We start from the raw sequence: 19,034 nt of genomic DNA, 5'->3' as shown, positions 1-19,034 counted from the left end.
TGAATTTTAGCTTAAAATTGTCATTGGATTGGTGGGTATTGGATTGTCATTATGTATTGTTTTTGTCTTGCTGTGAGCCGCCCCGAGTTTTCGGAGAGGGGCGGCATATAAATCCAATAAATCTAAATCTAATCTAAATCTCTTTGCAAATAAAACATTTTGAAAGCTCTGAGCTTAAGCATCCAATAAGAAAGTATCTCTCTCTTTGCCTTTGAAGGAAAAAGAGATCTTGATACAACTTGAACGGATTCCCCAGGAACATCCATGCCTGAAAGAAGTGTGCAGCTGATAAAGTTGACTGATAAAAAAAGATTTATATGCAGAAGACACTTAGAAAAGATCTCAAGTTACACTTCCCTCATCCGCCCCCATAGAATCACTTCCCCTCAGTGGCCTCCAAAATATGCAGGACTGAAATTAACTGAGGCCAGCTGTGCTGAAAAGGAGCCCTGAAAAAGTTTAGGTAACAGATAAGGGGGGGGGATGAGGTGAAATGGAGAGCAGTAAACAAGATGCCCCACATCTCAAGCTGGGGCCAGATAGAGTTCAGCCTGATCATTTTTCAGGGGAGGCATCTTGGAAATAAACGATGGTCTTGGAGCGGAAGCATAGCCCAATAATAGAACAGCTACAGAAAATTGAGACTCACTTCCATTTCATTCTTAGATGACAGCCGACAGGAAGAATTTTCCACTTGAAAACTTAAAGAACTGTTACTAGTTAGAGTAGACATCCCCCTGCTAACAAAAGCATGTATAGTCAAGGCTATGGTTTTCCCAGTGGTAATATATGGCTGTGAAAGTTGGACCATAAGAAAGGCTGAGCACCAAAGAATGGAGGCCTTTGAACTATGGTGATGGAGAAGACTCCTGCGAGTCCGTTGGACTGGAAGACGATCAAATCGATCAGTCCTAGAGGAGATTAACCCTGACTACTCTTTGGAAGGCCAGATCCCGAAGATGAAACTCAAATACTTTGACCACCAAATGAGAAGGAAGGACTCACTGGAGAAGAGCCTAAGGTTGCGAAAGATTGGGGGTAAAAGAAGAAAGGGACAACAGAGAATGAGGTGGCTGGATTGAGTCACTAGGCATGAGCTTAAATTGACTCTAGAAGATTGTAGAGGACAGGAAGGCCTGGAGGAACGTTGTCCATTGGGTCACGGTGGGTCGGATAACTAACCACGAAAGTTGTGTGATGCCTCAATGATGCTCCCCAGCTAAAATTGGCAATGGTTTCATACATACTAGATGTTTAACTGCTTCTGAATGCCCCAAATGTCACATCCCTAGGAACTGATCTGGCAGAATAATCGTGCAAAACTCTCCTAAACTGAGAATGTCTTAAATTGTCTTCTACGTTTTCATTAATATTAAAAATGCACCATTCAAATTTATTTTGGAGAATGCTCTAGCACTAGAGAATATGCCTTTGTGCGAAATGAAAACATCAAGCATTCTCTTTGAGCCTAGTGGGCTGATATTGGATTTTTCTCACCACTCCAAGATCCTGAACAATGTATATTGTAAATACAAAGAAAAAGAAGACTGGAGGCAGAGCATTACTTCATTTCCAGGAAATTTAAAAGATGTATTTATTTACAAAGCCTTCTTACAGTGCTGAAGAGAAGACGAGGCAGCAGATTGCGGTTGGGCAGACAAAGCAAGAAATTGAGTATGTTCACTTCAATGGTGCAATCAAAACTTCACTTATTTTAATGTGAATCTCCTTTAAATCACATAAAATGGGTGGAGTTTTGATCACACTGTTGTAATTATCATCTTGACGTTTTCTTTTCTATTTTAGAATAGAATAGAATTCTTTATTGGCCAAGTGTGATCGGACACACAAGGAATTTGTCTTTGGTGCTTATGCTCTCAGTGTACATAACAGAAAAGATATATTTGTCAAGAATCATGAGGTTCAACACTTGATGATAGTCACAGGGTACAAATAAGCAATCAAATCATAGTAGGAAACAATCAATATAAATTGTAATGAGGGCATGACAATATAAATTGTCATGCCCTCATCACCTCGAGGTTTGACTACTGTAATGCACTCTACATGGGGCTACCTTTGAAAAGTGTTCGGAAACTTCAGATCATGCAGAATGCAGCTGTGAGAGCAATCATGGGCTTCCCAAGGTATGCCCATGTTACACCAACACTCCGCAGTCTACATTGGTTGCCGATCAATTTCCGGTCACAATTCAAAGTGTTGGTTATGACCTATAAAGCCCTTCATGGCATTGGACCAGAATATCTCCAGGACCGCCTTCTGCTGCACGAATCCCAGTGACCAGTTAGGTCCCACAGAGTTGGCTTTCTCCAGGTCCCGTCGACTAAACAATGTCATTTGGCGGGACCCAGGAGAAGAGCCTTCTCTGTGGCGGCCCCGACCCTCTGGAACCAGCTCCTCCCAGATATCAGAGTTGCCCCCACCCTCCTTGCCTTTCGCAAGCTCCTTAAAACCCACCTCTGTCGTCAGGCATGGGGGAATTGAAATTTCCCTTCCCCCTAGGCTTATAGAATTAATTCATGGCATGCTTATATGTATGAGTGGTTCTTTAAATTGGGGGTTTTTAGATTGTTTTTTAATATTAGATTTGTTTACATTGTCTTTTTATATTGTTGTTAGCTGCCCCAAGCAGTGTTCCCTCTAATTTTTTTGGGGGGTGGGCGGAAAAGTATAGTGTCTGAGCGGCAGTCCCTTTGGGACTGGGCGGCACAGAAATAATAAATAAATAAACAAACAAACAAACAAACAAATAAAAAAACCCACCCTGTTTTGCCTCAGAGAATTTCAAAATAAAATACTGTACTGTGTGTCTATAACAGTGAGCTCATAATAGGGCAACTCTATCAATATCAAAATGCCACTTAAATAGTTGAGCTAGTTTCAAACTAGATTTTGATTTTCTTTCTCTCTTCCTTACTCCCATTCTTTTTCTTTCTCTTTTCCTTCCTCTCTTTTTTCTATCTGTTTCTCTCTCTTCCTCTCTTCCTCTCTCTCTCCTTCCCTCTCCCTCTTTCCCTCTCGGCTTCTGGGCAGGTTTGGAAAACTCTGAGTTGATGATGATTTTTAAGTGAGCGATTGCTCACTGCTCAGCTTAGAGGGAACTATGGCCCCAAGTCTTCAGAGATGGGCAGCATACAAATCTAATAAATACAAATACACCCCCAATCCCACAGCTTCTTGGAGTCTTGGGGACTTTTGCTGTATTCCCCATGATTCTTGATTCTTATTTCTGTGATCAATCAACTATATTCTTATCATTGAAATCAGACTTTGTTTATAATTCTGGGAGGTGAGGGAAGCCATGTCCAAACCATAGTCAGCACTTTTATGGATACTGAGTTTGCATATTATTATTTTTTTAATCTCTTCCCTGCTTTTCAGCTATTAGGAACCTTTGAAACACATTTTAGAGTACCAGATTAATCTTGTTGAATTATTTGTGAAAGTAACTTTAAATATAAGTTCAAGGGATTTTTTAAAAAACCCTTTAAAAAAAATAAATAGCAAAAAGTGATTAGAAGGTTAATTTCGGAAAAGTACAAACTGACTAAGAGTTCAGATGAATTTGAAATAAGGAGGGAATACTGCTGTTTTGAATTCTTTAAAAAATCATAATAGGATGAGATTGAAGGTTGGACACTAGAGGGAACCAGGAAGAACTAAAGATTTCAATTAAAGGAGAAAAAAGAATTTGAGTTACTAATATAGTATGGAGCACAATATTTCAACATTGGACATATTGAGGGGTGTTTGCAAACTATGAATCCAGAAATTAATTTTAAAAGTGTCTGACATTATAGGTTGTGCTTAAAAGATGTTATGGAAAAGGAACCAGTTTTACCGGCCTAGACTGATCCGAAAGTGGTTTTTGAAATGACAGTCTACAATAATATGGGAAAAGTTGTTACACTGGATATACAAATGAAACCAGCTGATATTTTAATACTTAAAAGGGATATACAAAAAAAGTGCAACCTGGATGATATCCTTATAATGAATTTACAGAAGTGACTTGTTACAGTATTGAAAGAAATTGTGAAAAGTGACAAAAAATGAAAGAAATCAAGTTCTAGGACATTATTTAAAGGGATTAAACCAATAACTTTCTACAGGCCAATCTTTCTCATCAATTGCTACTTGATTCTCAGACCTCAGAAAGTCAAGGATTGAATTAATGACTTTCTGCATACGAAACTGTTTACTATTGAACATCTCCTCAAGATGAAGAAATCATAGAAAGTAATTCCAAAATCTAGAGCCCATGTTTATGTGGAATTAAGATTTTAAGCATCTATCACTACAGTAGTACAGTACAAAAAGATTGCCCGTGCCGTACCGTATTTGCAAATTGATCTGCATAACTGAGAGACATTTTAATTCATTGAAGTTCAATTAAGTCACTTACGAGTGAGCAAGCCAAACTGGTTCTCCAAATCCTAAATTCCATGTCCCGCCTTTCATGTATTTGGAGAAGCATGGTTTAACGTTAATTATCTGTGCTGATATTGCTGTGCATATCATATTAGGGAAGTATCATGTTGCAAAGTTTAGCCCCAAGACAATTCTGGGAAACGATTTTGGAAAAGAACCAAGGAAGTGCGTAAATACACTGATTCCTTCCTTGAGCTAAAGCCATGTTAGGAGAATATTTTTCTCATATACAGCATATACACTAGTGCAGGCTGATGCAGCAAACTTTGAAGGTAAATAAATCAGCCATGGAAAATGTGATGTTGAACAGGCCCAACCCATCCTCTCAGGGCTCCATAGTGTCCTAATTCACAGGGAACCAGTTATCTTAGACGATGAGTCACTCCATGGATAATTGAAAGTAGAAACTTCCTGGACTCTTAAAAGGTCCCCATTATATATGGCAATCTTTGACTCCTAGGAGACTGGAGAAATTAATATTCTGCTGCAATTTATTCTCTAGATTATAAATTCTTGGCAGGGACTTTCAAGTACTAACAGTTCTTTTCCATTAGGAATAGTCTTAATCTGCTCATCAGCTGTCCATTGTGTATTTAAACTAGAAGAATCCTAATTAGATCAGAACAAGGAGTGAGCAGTGGAGCTGATCCACCAGAAGGAAGAGGAATACAAGTATTAGCAATAATCAAGCCAGCATGTTTTAAGGATTTCATCCACAATATAATGTGACTAGTTGAAGAACTCTGTCAGAACAGATGACACTCCTGCTGAGACTATGTGAGGATAAGAGAGGGAGTAACATTTGACTGTATGTTGTTATATAATAATGCAGGCAGGAGATGCTACAGGCAGCACCAAAAGCTTCCCCCCATTAAAAATTTGACAGTATCAGTTCCCCTGCTGACATCAGCAGCCTTCATCTATGAAAATAATTATTGTCAGTAGTCATGAATGGTCCAATATTGTCTATGATTCTTGACAAATGTATCTTTTCTTGTATGAACACTTAGAACATATGCACCAATGACAAAATCCTTGTGTATCCAATCACACTTGGCCAATAAAGAATTCTATTTTGTTCTGTTCTGTTCTATTCTATGATACATACTTATCCTCAGAACTGTTGACTGTTGACTTTAAGACTGTTGACACTTGGCCAATAAAGATGTCTATGCTATGCTATGCTATGCTATGCTATGCTATGCTATGCTATGCTACATAGTAATCCTCAGAACTGTTGACTTTAAGACACAGATAATAGTTCCAGTTCTGTTTATTTCCAAGTTGTTGGCTGCCAGATGTTGTGCCAATGAACCATTCTGCTCCTGTGATGGTGGTTCAAGAAGCAGAAAAAGTGAGTTGTGTCAAGCCCAGATGACATTAGGCTGTCCACCTGGGACGAAGAAACAGACATAAAACAGTTTAGTTATATCCTGCCATTAACAAGACTATATAGATGCCCTCCGCCATAAACATTGAATAATAACTGCCTAAAGAAATGTCAACTAAGTTTCTTAATAGCATCCATGGCCATTTGTTGCAGATCATCAGGACCTGACAGGCATCTCTTTATTTCGCAATTTATGAATTTATTTCACAACTTCTCCTGAGCAATCAGTATTCTTCCCTTTGGGGAAACCCATCACCCACATCCATCCCATGTCATTTATGCAAACAGAATGGAAACCAGTACAGAAAGTCCTCAACTGAGCTCAACATTTCTGTTGCTAAGTGAGGCATTTGTTAAATGACATTTGTTCGATTTTATGACTTTTCTTGCCACAGTTGTTAAGCGAATCACTGCAGGTGTTAAGTTAGTATCACGGTTGCTACTGTGAAACTACTATAGCTTCCACATTGACTTTACTTGTCAGAAGGTCGCAAAAGGGGGATTATGTGACCCCGGGACACTGCCACCATCATAAATATGAGTCAGTTGCCAAGTATCTGAATTTTGACCACATGACCACAAGAATGCTGAAATGATTATAACTGTGAAAAACGGTCATAAGCCGGGCTGGGTTCTAACTTACCTCGCTGTGGGTTTGCTTCTTTCCATGCCATGTGGGCGTGTGTACATCTTGTGCGCATGTGCAATGCTCAAAAATAAAAAAATTAAAAGCTGAAAAGAAGATAGCTTCTGCACACGCTCAGAAGAAAAAATAAATTAATGTTTTATTGGTTAACAGCATTCCTATCTAACAGACAAGTGGTCAAAATAGGAAGTGCCACTTCTCTTCCTGCTCCTGTTAACAGTGGTGTCCCTCAAGGTAGTGTTTTAGGACCCACACTATTCATACTATACATAAACGATCTTTGCGATTGCATCACTAGCAATTGCGTTCTCTTTGCAGATGATGTCCAACTATTTAATACCACCGACAATGCTGCTACCCTTTAAAAAGACCCTAACCACGTAGCAGAATGGTCTAAAAGCTGGCAACTTCAAATCTCCACCACTAAATGCTCTGTCTTACACATTGGTAAAAAGAATCAGAATATTAAATATAAATTTGGAGGAATTGAACTTATTGATAACTCTCAATCTGTCAAAGACCTTGGAGTACTCATATCCAATGACCTAAGTCCTAGAGCCCACCGCAACAACATTGCCCAAAAGGCTTTAAGAGTTGTTAACCTAATCCTTCGCAGCTTCTTCTCTGGTAATTTTAAACTGCTAACAAGAGCTTACAAAACATTTGTCAGGCCAATCCTAGAATACAGCTCGCCTGTATGGAACCCACATTGCATATCTGACATCAACACAATTGAGAGAGTCCAGAAATATTTCACAAGAAGAGTCCTTCACTCCTCTTCTCACAACAAAATACCTTACTCCGCCAGACTTGAAATTCTTGGTTTAGACAACTTACAACTCTGTTGTCTCCATTCCAACTTAATTATAGTTCATAAAATCATGCACCAAAATGTCCTACCTGTTAACGACTACTTCACCTTCAACTGCAACAACACACGAGCACAAAATCGATTTAAATTAAATGTCAACCGCTCCAAACTTGACTGCAAAAAATACGACTTCAGCAACAGAGTAATCAACGCCTGGAATGCACTACCTGATTCTGTGGTTTCTACTCCTAACCCCCAAACCTTTAACCATAGACTATCTACAATTGACCTCTCCTCCTTTCTAAGAGGTCTGTAAGGGGCATGCATAAGTGCACCATTGTGCCTACTGTCCCTGTCCTATTGTCTACTTTTTATCATTACTTATCTAATGTTTAATATGTACAAATTAAATTATCACCCCTGTTTTATTTTTTTAAGCCAAAAACAAGATGGCGCCTGCATGCACAGTGCCGGAAACTCAGCTTCTGCGCACATGCTCAGAAGAAAAAATAAATTCAAAAAATTCAAAAAGAAGATGGCAGCGCTCATGGACTGGCACCAACCAAACCGGATCAGTGATGTCATCATGACGAGACCAGCCAGTTGCTACCGGTTTCAACGAACTGGTCTGAACCAGAAAGAACCCGCCCCTACTCATAAGTCACTTGTTTCAATGCCGTTGTTACTTCCAGCAATCACTAAATGAACTGTTATAAGTCATATAGGTATATGAGGGGTTGCCACAGAGAGGAGGGGGCCACTCTATTCTCCAGAGCACCAGAGGGCCGGACTAGAAACAATGGCTGGAAGCTGACCAAGGAGAGATTCAACCTAGAAGTAAGGAAGAACTTCCTGGCGGTCAGAGAGATCAACCAGTGGAACAACCTGCCTGCGGAGGTTGTGAACTCCCTAACTCTGGACACTTTCAAGAGGAGATTGGACTGCCACTTAGCTGGGGTGCTTTAGGATTCCTGCTCAGGCAGGGGGTTGGACTTGATGACCTCCATGGTCCCTTTCAACTCTAACAATGAATGAATGAATGAATGAATGAATGAATGAATGAATGAATGAATGAATGAATGTCCTATACACCAATACGTTTTGGGACAAGTAGATTTGAAATCATTTGCGGCACCTGAAACATTGGTAGGAAGATCTTCCTGAATATCGGTATCTCATTTTTGTGACCTGTTACTCTTTTTTTCCCACAGGTCCTGATGACCAACGTCTTTCATTATTGCCTCATTGTGCCCCCTATGGCGTTTTCCTTCAGTGTGGTCGGTGTCATTACCGATATCATCCTGACCAAGTCAGTTCCTGTTTCCGACACAGGTAAGGCTCATTCTTTTCTCTTTCCAATTAATGTTTCCTTTCGGATGGGTTGCTTGGTTTTGGTTCACTGCTTTCCAAAAACGAGTGTTGGCAACAGTCTGGTCCTTCATGCTGTCTCTGCCTAGGAACCATTTAGAGCTCTGCAGGAAGCATATGCCAAGTTCCAAAGTCTCTGCAGCTCTCACATAATTGGATGTGGAAGAAAAGAGTCCTCTTACTGGAATTGCGTATCTGCCAAGCCGGTAAATACTAGTTAGACTAAAAAGAGCTGGAGTTACCAAAAATGCCTGCAAAGAAGCCAGTGACCCATATGACTTAATGGCCCGGTTGTTAACGAAGAAGTAAAATCTTGTAGCATTTCCTGAGATTAATTTCCTAGAGAATGTTCTTTCTGGATAGCTTTTCTTTTCTACCTGGACTTTGGATGATATGTAACCCTATCTGCACTTCAAGACAGATCCCATCTCGCTCCATCCTATTACACAGGCAAGCGACTTCCCTACCTAAATGTTCTTTTCTCAACTGGTAGTTCCAATCAGAAATTTATTTATTTGTTGGTTGGTTTGTTTGCTTGCTTGTTTGCTTGTTTGCTTGTTTGCTTGTTTGATTGATTTTTTAAATGCCGCCCTTCTCCTGAGACTCAGGGCGGCTTACAACACGTTACCAATAGCATTTTTTAACAGATCCAGCATATTGCCCCCACAATCTGGGTCCTCATTTTACCCACCTCGGAAGGATGGAAGGCTGAGTCAACCTTGAGCCAGTGATGACATTTGAACTGCTGACCTACAGATCTACAGTCAGCTTCAGTGGCCTGCAGTACAGCACTCTACCTGCTGTGCCGTCCTTCAGAACAGCCATCGAGATTATATGTGGGGTGATGGCAGTAATCATGCATATGGGCAGAGGTGGCCTGCTACCAGAACAGTCAGGTGTTACGCTCCGGTAGTAATTTTTGGGAGGCGCATGTAGTTACGTGTCCCCAACGCGAGCACATAAGAGTTAGCTTCTGCGCATGCGCAGAAGCCAAATCTCACATTGACAGGTGCGCCCGCGTCTGCAGGATGCGCGTGCATCCACAACGGACTGGAGAGCACATCGGTAGTGCTGAAGATGGCAGTCCTCCGCTGCATATTTGATTGATTGATTGATTGATTGATTGAATTTGTATGCCGCCCTTCTCCGAGGACTTAGGGCGGCTCACAGCATATAATATGACAATACAACACAAAGGCAAATCTAATTCAATTTAAAGTTACAATTTAAAACTCCAACATTTAAAAAACCATCATATTAGTTCAGTCATACAATATATATCTCATTTCATTGGTCAGGGAGCTATTTGAGACCTAATTGCCCCAAGCCTGGCGACATAGGTGGGCCTTAATTTATTTATTTTGTGTTATTTTAATTGTTTTGTTTTGTCAAGTACATATTGGCGGTATACAAAGATATAATAATACAGTATTCATATACATGATACTGGTAAAAAAGAAACATTAGGACAGGGGATGGAAGGCACTCTGGTGCACTCTTAGGAATTGGGAGAGGTCAACAGTAGATAATCTAAGGGTAAAGTTTTGGGGGTTAGGTGATGATACAATAGAGTCTGGTAAGGAGTTGCAACATCCTGCCTGTTGGCGACTACTTCAGCTTCAACCACAACAACACAAGAGCACACAACAGATTTAAACTTAATATTAACCGCTCCAAACTTGACTGTAAAAAATATGACTTCAGTAACCGAGTTGTCGAAGCGTGGAACCCATTACTCCATAGTGTCATCCCCAAACCCCACACACTTTACTCTTAGATTATCTACAGTTGACCTATCCAGATTCCTAAGAGGTCAGTAAGGGGTGAGTACAAGTGCACTAGAGTGCCTTCCGTCCCCTGTCCTATTGCTCTCCTGTATCTCCTATACCTTTCTTCTATTCCTATATCTCTTCTTCTATTCTTTCATTGATATGTTCTATTACTATACCTTCTTTTCTATTATTTCTTAGATATATTTTACTATGAGTATCCCCTCTATAACCTTCATCATGTAGTTTACTATGTGTATATATATATAGATATATACCCACTAAAACCCTCATTGTGTATTGGACAAAATAAATAAATAAATAAAATAAAAGGAGTTCCATGCATCAACTACTCGGTTACTAAAGCCTTTTTGGTGATGTTGTAGCACTGGGCTTTGGCACTTAGGTCATTTGATATGAGTATTCTAAGGTCTTTTACAGAGTGAGGATTGTCTGTAAGGTCTTGTTTATTCAGCTTGTATTTGGTGTTCTGATGCTTTTTGCCAATGTGTAATTTTGTAATTATGGAAGGCAAACATGAATCTCCGGGGGGGGGGCTGATTCCAGAGCCCCCCCAAGAGAAGTCTCTTCCCCCAGGCCCCCCGAAGAGTGACTGTATTTTTCGGAGTATAAGATGCACCTTAGTTTTTGGGAAGGAAAATGTAGGGGGGCAAATCTGCCTACCAGGTATTTATCTGGCTAGCGTCCTTAGTCTGGTCAGCTTTAGCACATTATTTTATCCCCTGATTAGGGCTTTAAAAAACCTTATTTGGAGAGAGTAAGAATGAAAGGGCCTGCAAGCCAGTAAAAGCTAGGAAGATCATTAGCACCTCTTTAGGGTTGGAAAGAAACTTAGTCCAAGCAAGTGGAGCAATGAAAAAAAGCCTGTAAAGACTTAGGGCTGGAAAAGCATTCTTTGGAGAGAGTAACAGTGAAAGAGCCTGCAATCCGAGAAGAGCTGGGAAGATCATTAGCACCTTGTTAAGCCTGAAAAAAATGCTTCGAAAAAGCTACATTCAGAGTATAAGACGCACGAAAAATTTTCAGCTTCTTTTAGGGAGGAAAAAGGTGTGTCTTACACTCTGAAAAATACAGTAATTCTCAAAAGCTTTCGATGTGTTAGATGCTTCCTCTCCAAGGAATCCCTAATCAATACTCAAGAACAACTTTCTAGTCCCCAGAGTTTCCCAAACATTCTGGCTTGTGGAGCAGGGAGGGAGGGGGGTGATAAGCATGTACATGAGCATAGCTCCATTTGTGCAAGCAGTGGGTATGTGCACCTACTGCTTGTGCAAATGAAGCGCATGTGCATGTGTTTGCCCACCAGTCATGCATATGGGAATGCACATTCACAAACTTGCATACCACTTCCATGGCCTGGTTCCAAAGTGCTCAAGACTCGGTAGTGGCCCAGGATTGAAGACCCCTGTTCTAGTGTTTAAAATCTGCCTAGAAAGCAAATAATGACTTTAGTGATAACTGTCTGTTATAGGTTTCTAGTTAATAAACTATCCAGAGAAACTAAATAAGAATTGAAAACTTCATTATCTAAGTAAATATTGGGAACTTTCTCACTTATTAAGTTGAACAACTATCCTTGTGGTGTGACCAGAACAATCTAGAACTGAACACACTCAAAACCGTAGAAATGGTGGTAGACTTTAAGAGAAACCCTTCCACCCTTCCACCTCTCACAATACTAGACAACACAGTATCAACAGTAGAGACCTTCAAATTTCTAGGTTCTATCATATCTCAAGACCTAAAATGGTCACCTAACATCAAAAACATCATCAAAAAAGCACAACAAAGAATGTTCTTTCTGCGCCAGCTCAGGAAGCTCAAACTGCCCAAGGAGCTGCTGATTCAGTTCTACAGAGGAATCATTGAGTCTGTCATCTGCACCTCTATAACTGTCTGGTTTGGTGCTGCAACCCAACAGGACCGACACAGACTTCAGAGGATAATCAGAATTGCAGAAAAAACAATTGCTGCCAATCTGCCTTCCATTGAGGACCTGTATACTGCACGAGTCAAAAAGAGGGCGGGTAAAATATTTACTGACCCCTCGCATCCTGGACACAAATTGTTTCAACTCCTACCCTCAAAACGTCGCTACAGAGTACTGCACACCAAGACAACTAGACACAAGAACAGTTTTTTCCCGAACGCCATCACTCTACTAAACAAATAATTCCCTCAAAACTGTCAGACTTTCTACTAAATCTGCACTTCTATTCTACTAGTTTTTCTCATCATTCCTATCACCCATTTCCTCCCATGTTGACTGTATGACTGTAACTTGTTGCGTATATCCTAAGATTTTTATTAATATTGCTTCTTCATTGCTTATTTGACCCCTATGACAATCATTAAGTGTTGTATCACATGATTCTTGACAAATGTATATTTTATTTTATGTACGTTGAGAGCATATGCACCAAGACAAATTCCTTGTGTGTCCAATCACACTTGGCCAATAAAAATTCTATTCTATTCTATTCTATTATCAGAATCAAATGTCAACAAAAACACAGCTGAAATTAAGTTTGATATTGCTAGTTCACAGTATTCATGGCCTGGACGTTCTCTGCACTCACTCCTTATTGGGTTCTAGCCAAGCCTTTTGAAACGGTGTTGGGGGAAGTTGAAAGCAGCAGCTGCAACTGGTCCAGACTGTTTCTCAAAAGAGCTTTTGTCAGGGAGCTGGAGCTGGCTCAGCTTGCTTCCTTGGCCCAGAGGCAACCTGAATCACATAAGGAAGCCAGTTCAGCGGCTTATCCTGAGTCTGATTTGCGTAGATGATTATGAGTTGACAATTAAGAAGGACTGCTTACGTCGGCTTAAAAGCACAGAAACTAGGAACAAGACTTAGGAGTAGTGTATACCAGAAACAGGATTCAGAACCTAAAGCAGGGGTTCCCAAACTTGGCAACTTTAAGACTTGTGGACTTCAACTTATTATTATTATTATTATTATTATTATTATTATTATTATTATTAATTAGATTTGTATGCCGCCCCTCTCCGTAGACTCCCATAGCTGGCTGGAGAATTCTGGAAGTTGAAGTCCACAAGTCTTAAAGTTGTTTGTTTGTTTGTTTGTTTGTTTGTTTGTTTGTTTGTTTGTTTGTTTGTCCAACATGTATAGGATAGTAACTTGTATAAACATAACATAAGTAAAAAGAAATGATTAAAAAAGGGACAATAGGACAGTAGGACAGGGACGGTAGGCACAATGGTGCGCTTATGTACACCCCTTACAGACCTCTTAGAAATGGGGAGAGGTCAACTGTAGACAATCTAAGGTTAAAGTTTTTGAGGTTTGGGGAAGAAACCACAGAGTCAGGTAGTGCATTCCAAGCATTGATCATTCTATTGCTAAAGTCGTATTTTCTGCAATTGAGTTTAGAGCAGTTTACTTATTATTATTATTATTATTATTATTATTATTATTATTATTATTATTATTATTATTATTATGTCAATACAACACAGCAAACGAGATCACTATGTTGGATTTCGTATTTCATCACCAGTCAGGCACTTCCCAAGCGCCTAGGACTGCGTGATGTAGCAGTGAATTATGTTTGCCGATCCCAGTAAAGCGGCCTTTTGCAATTGACAGATGGAGATTTTGTCAATTCCGATGGTTTTCAAATGTCCGGTGAGATCCTTTGGTACTGCAGCCAGCATGCCAAGTACCACTGGGACCACTTTCACTGGCTTATGACAGAGTCGTTCAGCTCGATTTTTAGATCTTCGTATTTCACTAATTTCTCTAGCTGCTTCTCCTCAATTCTTCTGTCCCTTGGGATTGTGATGTCAATGATCCATACTTTCTTTTTCTCCACAATCAGGATGTCTGGTGTGTTATGCTTCAGAATTCGGTCAGTCTGAAGTTGAAAGTCCCACAGTAGTTTTGCTTGCTCATTTTCGATCACTTTTTCGGGCTTATGATCCCACCAGTTCTTTGCCACTGGTAAATGGTAGTTCCGGCACAAGTTCCTGTATTATTATTATTATTATTATTATTATTATTATTATTATTATTATTTTATTGGATTTGTATGCCACCCCTCTCCGGAGACTTATTATTATTATTATTATTATTATTATTATTATTATTATTATTATTTTATTAGATTTGTATGCCACCCCTCTCCGCAGACTTGGGGCAGCTCACAGCAGTGATAAAACAATATACAGTAACAAATCTAATATTAAAAGTCTAAAATAACAACTCTAACATTAAAAGTCTAAAAGCCCCATTATTTTAAAAAAGCATACACACAAACATACCATACATAAAACTACATAGGCAAGGGGAGATGTCTCAGTTCTCCCATGCCTGATGGTAGAGGTGAGTCTTGAGTAATTTGCGAAAGACAAGGAGGATGGGGGCAATCCTAATCTCTGGGGGGAGTTGGTTCCAGAGGGTCGGGGCCGCCAAAGAGAAGGCTCTTCCCCTGGGTCCCGCCAGATGATATTGTTTAGTCGACAGGACCCGGAGAAGGCCAACTCTGTGGGACCTAACCGGCCGCTGGGATTCGTGCGGCAGAAGGCGGTCTTGCAGATATTCTGGTCCGGTGCCATGAAGGGCTTTAGCTAGTTTGAATCTTTTACGTCCTCGTGTAAGTTGGCATGTTTGGGGACTTCTGACCTAAAGGAATAGAAGAAAAGGTGCCTGTGTTCATGGATGCTCATACATATTGCAAAAAAACAAAAAAATCTATGAGTTTCCAGCTCATCCCCCATGTGTTATGGATATATGTGTCAAACCTTACAGCAGGAGGTGGCTGGTAGTCGAGGGTATTAGATAGGGAATGACAGGTCACTGGCTAAAACATGTTTGGAATTTGTGCTATATTTAAATTTGAGGGTTTGAACTCAAGCACAGAAGAGCCTTGAATGTAAGCATGGAGCTAGCACACTTCCTATCCTTTCAGCTCTGAAAATAAATGATTAATTCTATCATGTAAAGAAGTGTTGGCCTTGCAAAAATCTCAGCGTATGTCAAAGGGCAAAATATATTAAACATTTTGGCTATTTTTACTAAATCCATACCTAGCAATTATTGCAGTGCAAGTGATTCCCAAGCTAACACATTTATTTTTAAAAAGCTTCAACACCCATTTTTGGCCAGGGGTGGAACTGCACATTGCCTCGATTACCCATAGATTTCCTCTATCACACCCATTGCAATTTTCGGTCAGTGGAAAGCCTCCTATTAAATGACTGATCCTCTTGATGAACTCTTGGTGTGCAATTATTTTCATTCTTGTTTTGCTGTCGAGCAGGTGGTACTCTTCCAGCTAAGCAAATTTCCAGATAATTTAAGAAACATAAATAAGAACAGTACATCAAATAGATCTGTATAGGTAATACTCAAATCAAGTGAAACTTATTATAATAATGCCTATCTAGCACATCAGGAATGAAGCTGCAGCCCAGTCTTCTATATACTGTATTTCTCCTTTTCTAACTCTGGATAAAAGAAATATGAAACTTTTGCTTTCAGTAAGTGAATCATAATTCTGAGTTATATTCAAATGTGGGGCACAAACTATTATAATAAACCATAAAGTAAAACCATAATTACATTATATCTATCATCTATCTGTCTGTCTGTCTATCTATCATCTATGTTATCTATCATCTATTAATCTATCTATTTATTTATCTTTCTTTCATCTATCTATCTCTTTATCATAAGATATCCAGGGTTTAAAAATTCCACAAAATTAAAGCAACATAGTTTATGTATGGTATGTTGTGTTGTATGGTTTTAATGATAGGTTTTAGATGTTTTTAAAATATTAGATTTATTATATTGTACTATTGTTGTTGTGAGCCGCCCCGGGTCTGCAGAGAGGGGCGGCATATAAATCTAATAAATTATTATAAATTATTATTATTATTATTATTATTATCTATCATCTATCTATTAGCTCTCTCTCTCTCACTCACTAAAAATATGTTATACATACATATAAATATACATATATACATACATACATACATACATACATACATACATACATACATACATACATACACATTTTTGCTGATAAGTGAAAAGGAAGGGAGCCTAGTATAGATCTATTTCAACTTTGTTATGGTCTTGTCTGCCAGACATACCCTTACTGGGATTTGAGCACAGAGGTTAATATCTTGCCTTGTGTGCTCGCTACAGGTTCAAATTTATTTATTTATTTATTTATTTATTCATTCATTCATTCATTCATTCATTCATTCATTCATTCAATTTTTATGCCACCCTTCTCCTTAGACTCAGGGCGGCTTACAACATGTTAGCAATAGCACTTTTTAACAGAGCCAGCCTATTGCCCCCACAATCCGGGTCCTCATTTTACCCACTTCGGAAGGATGGAAGGCTGAGTCAACCTTGAGCCGGTGGTGAGATTTGAACCGCTGACCTTCAGATCTACAGTCAGCTTCAGTGGCCTGCAGTACAGCACTCTACCTGCTGCACCACCCCGGCTCATCAAATCCCAGTAAGGGTATGTCTGGCTGACGAGACCATAACAAGGGTGAAATACACTAGGCTCCCTTTCTTTTCACTTATCAGCAAAAATATGTAACCATGTAAAATTATAGTTGTTGACTATAAAAAAATTATCTGCCTTGGAATGGCCTCTGCATGGGGCTGCGAAGCAAAAGGAAAGTAAAATTGCTTCCTCCCATATTTGGGAACACCAGGGTAATTTGGACACCTGTGTGTGTGTGTGTGTGTGTGTGTGTGTGTGTGTATAAATTTATCTCCTTCCTTTCTTTCTTTCTTTCTTTCTTTCTTTCTTTCATCTATCTATCTCTTTATCATAAGATATCCAGGGTTTTAAAATCCCACAAAATTAAAGCAACATTTAGCCGCCTTTGCACATATCAAATTATTACATGGATCAGTAAAACATAATGCTAATGTAATGTAATGCTGATGAATAATAATAATGCAAAAGCTGTATTTAAAAGCTGACTTTTTCCATGCATTATTTCAATTGCCCAAGGAATCCAGCAATATGTAGATATAACAGCACATTTATATACTGATTATTGAGGAAAACGTTCATTGCAATTATGTCACCTAAAATGGGGCCAGCACTACAATTGTCTTCTTCACAGAACTCTGTCAAGGAGCAAATGGAGCAATTAATGTGTTGGGGAAGTTCCAAAAGAGTCAACTGGTCAGGCTGTCCAGTGATTAATTTTAACCAGTGCACAAGATTAACTTCGCTCCCACAGTGAGCTGGGCTATGGGAAGCCAACCTGTTGACCCATGTTGCTTGCCTAGTGATCTGAGAAAAAGAGGTGGAGGGTCAGGGGCTGAGAAAACAGGCCGTTCTCTTACAGAATCCACTGCCAAGATCTGATGGCACAGAACATACCTCTCCCAGACACTGATTGGCTACAATGGCCAAGCCTCACCTGCTGCTTCCTGCCTCACTCTGTAGGAAAGGGCCAGTGGTGGCTTGATTATCATTATCTCTTTTATTCATTAAACATGAAGCTCAGTCAATAGAACATTTAAAAAATGTATCACACATATCCTTGACTGGCGCTAATGGTTGATACAGGCAGTATTGGTACACCTGGGATCACAGATCTTGTAATGGAAACGGTGATACGTGTGTATCTGCGCATCTCCACCATCCGTCCCTCTGTCCCTGCATGCGCGGAAACAAATAAGTGAAAATCACTGAAATCTCACGCATGGATGCTCGCATGCATGAGATTTTGGCAATTTTCGGCCTCTCTTTGCTTCTGTGCATGCGTGAAAGCAAATAAATTGGCGAAAATTGCCAAAATCTCACACGTGTCTTCATGCGAGATTTTTGCCGACTTCTTTGCTTCTGTGCATGTGTGGAAGTGAATTCTCGCGCGGGGGGTGTATTTGCATATATTTAACTCTTAAGACACTATTTTAATCCACTGGCGCTAGAGCAGATCATAAAAGGAATTTTTATCTTGTTTCCATTGTTTATCACAGGTGCCATGCTTGGAATCAGTGCTTCAGTTACTCCACTGATACGGACATTTGGCCCAACAATAGGAGGATTTCTATATAGACAATTTGGGGTTTCTTCCTTTGGCTATTTGCAGCTAATGGTGAACGTTCCTCTCTTTTTTTATCTCTTGAAGAAGAAGATCCCTCACTAAGAACAGAAAAGTCCATGACCAATTCGATGTTTATTGTTGACATAAAGAACAATAAAGGTGCCTATTTAAAGCTTATTGTCAGTCATTTGGGGTTCTTAATACTATATTTTAAAGGAGATAGAGTAATTGATATCATCGTAAAGGAATATTTGCATACATTGCTGGATAGGAATTTCCAAAGATAAGAAAAATAGTGTTGCACCCAGCAAAAGCCCACTGAGATTTTAATCCTTAATTTGCTGTTGCCAGAGATGCTTCCAAGCGCAGCTAAGAAACGAACCATAAGAACAACAGTGTTTTTCTAGACATGTTCTGCAATTCTTGGTGTTCAGAGCAAAGAAGATCCTTAGTTCAGGCAACAAACAAATACAATAGGTTGTCACCTTGCAGCCCCTGCATGCATTTGTCGCAAGGTTACAG

General features: G+C 39.6%; 1 protein-coding gene across 2 annotated transcripts in view; it reads left to right on the top strand.

Annotated features, from left to right (window-relative positions):
• Nucleotides 1–18,689, top strand: part of SLC22A18 (solute carrier family 22 member 18) — a 96,968-nt gene extending 78,279 nt beyond the window's left edge. For both annotated transcript variants that reach the window (XM_070764659.1, XM_070764669.1), the window contains 2 exons: nucleotides 8,511–8,631; nucleotides 18,445–18,689. In XM_070764659.1, coding sequence (XP_070620760.1) covers nucleotides 8,511–8,631; nucleotides 18,445–18,614 — 291 coding nt within the window. In that variant the 3' untranslated portion in view covers nucleotides 18,615–18,689. The remainder of the gene's footprint in view (nucleotides 1–8,510; nucleotides 8,632–18,444) is intronic.
• Nucleotides 18,690–19,034: the final 345 nt, after the last annotated feature.

The sequence above is a fragment of the Erythrolamprus reginae genome, chromosome 1 (genome assembly GCF_031021105.1).
Source record: "Erythrolamprus reginae isolate rEryReg1 chromosome 1, rEryReg1.hap1, whole genome shotgun sequence".
Taxonomy (NCBI): Eukaryota; Metazoa; Chordata; class Lepidosauria; order Squamata; family Dipsadidae; genus Erythrolamprus; species Erythrolamprus reginae.
The sequence above is the reverse complement of the archived record's forward strand: the minus strand, read 5'-3'. Positions and strand labels throughout refer to the sequence as shown.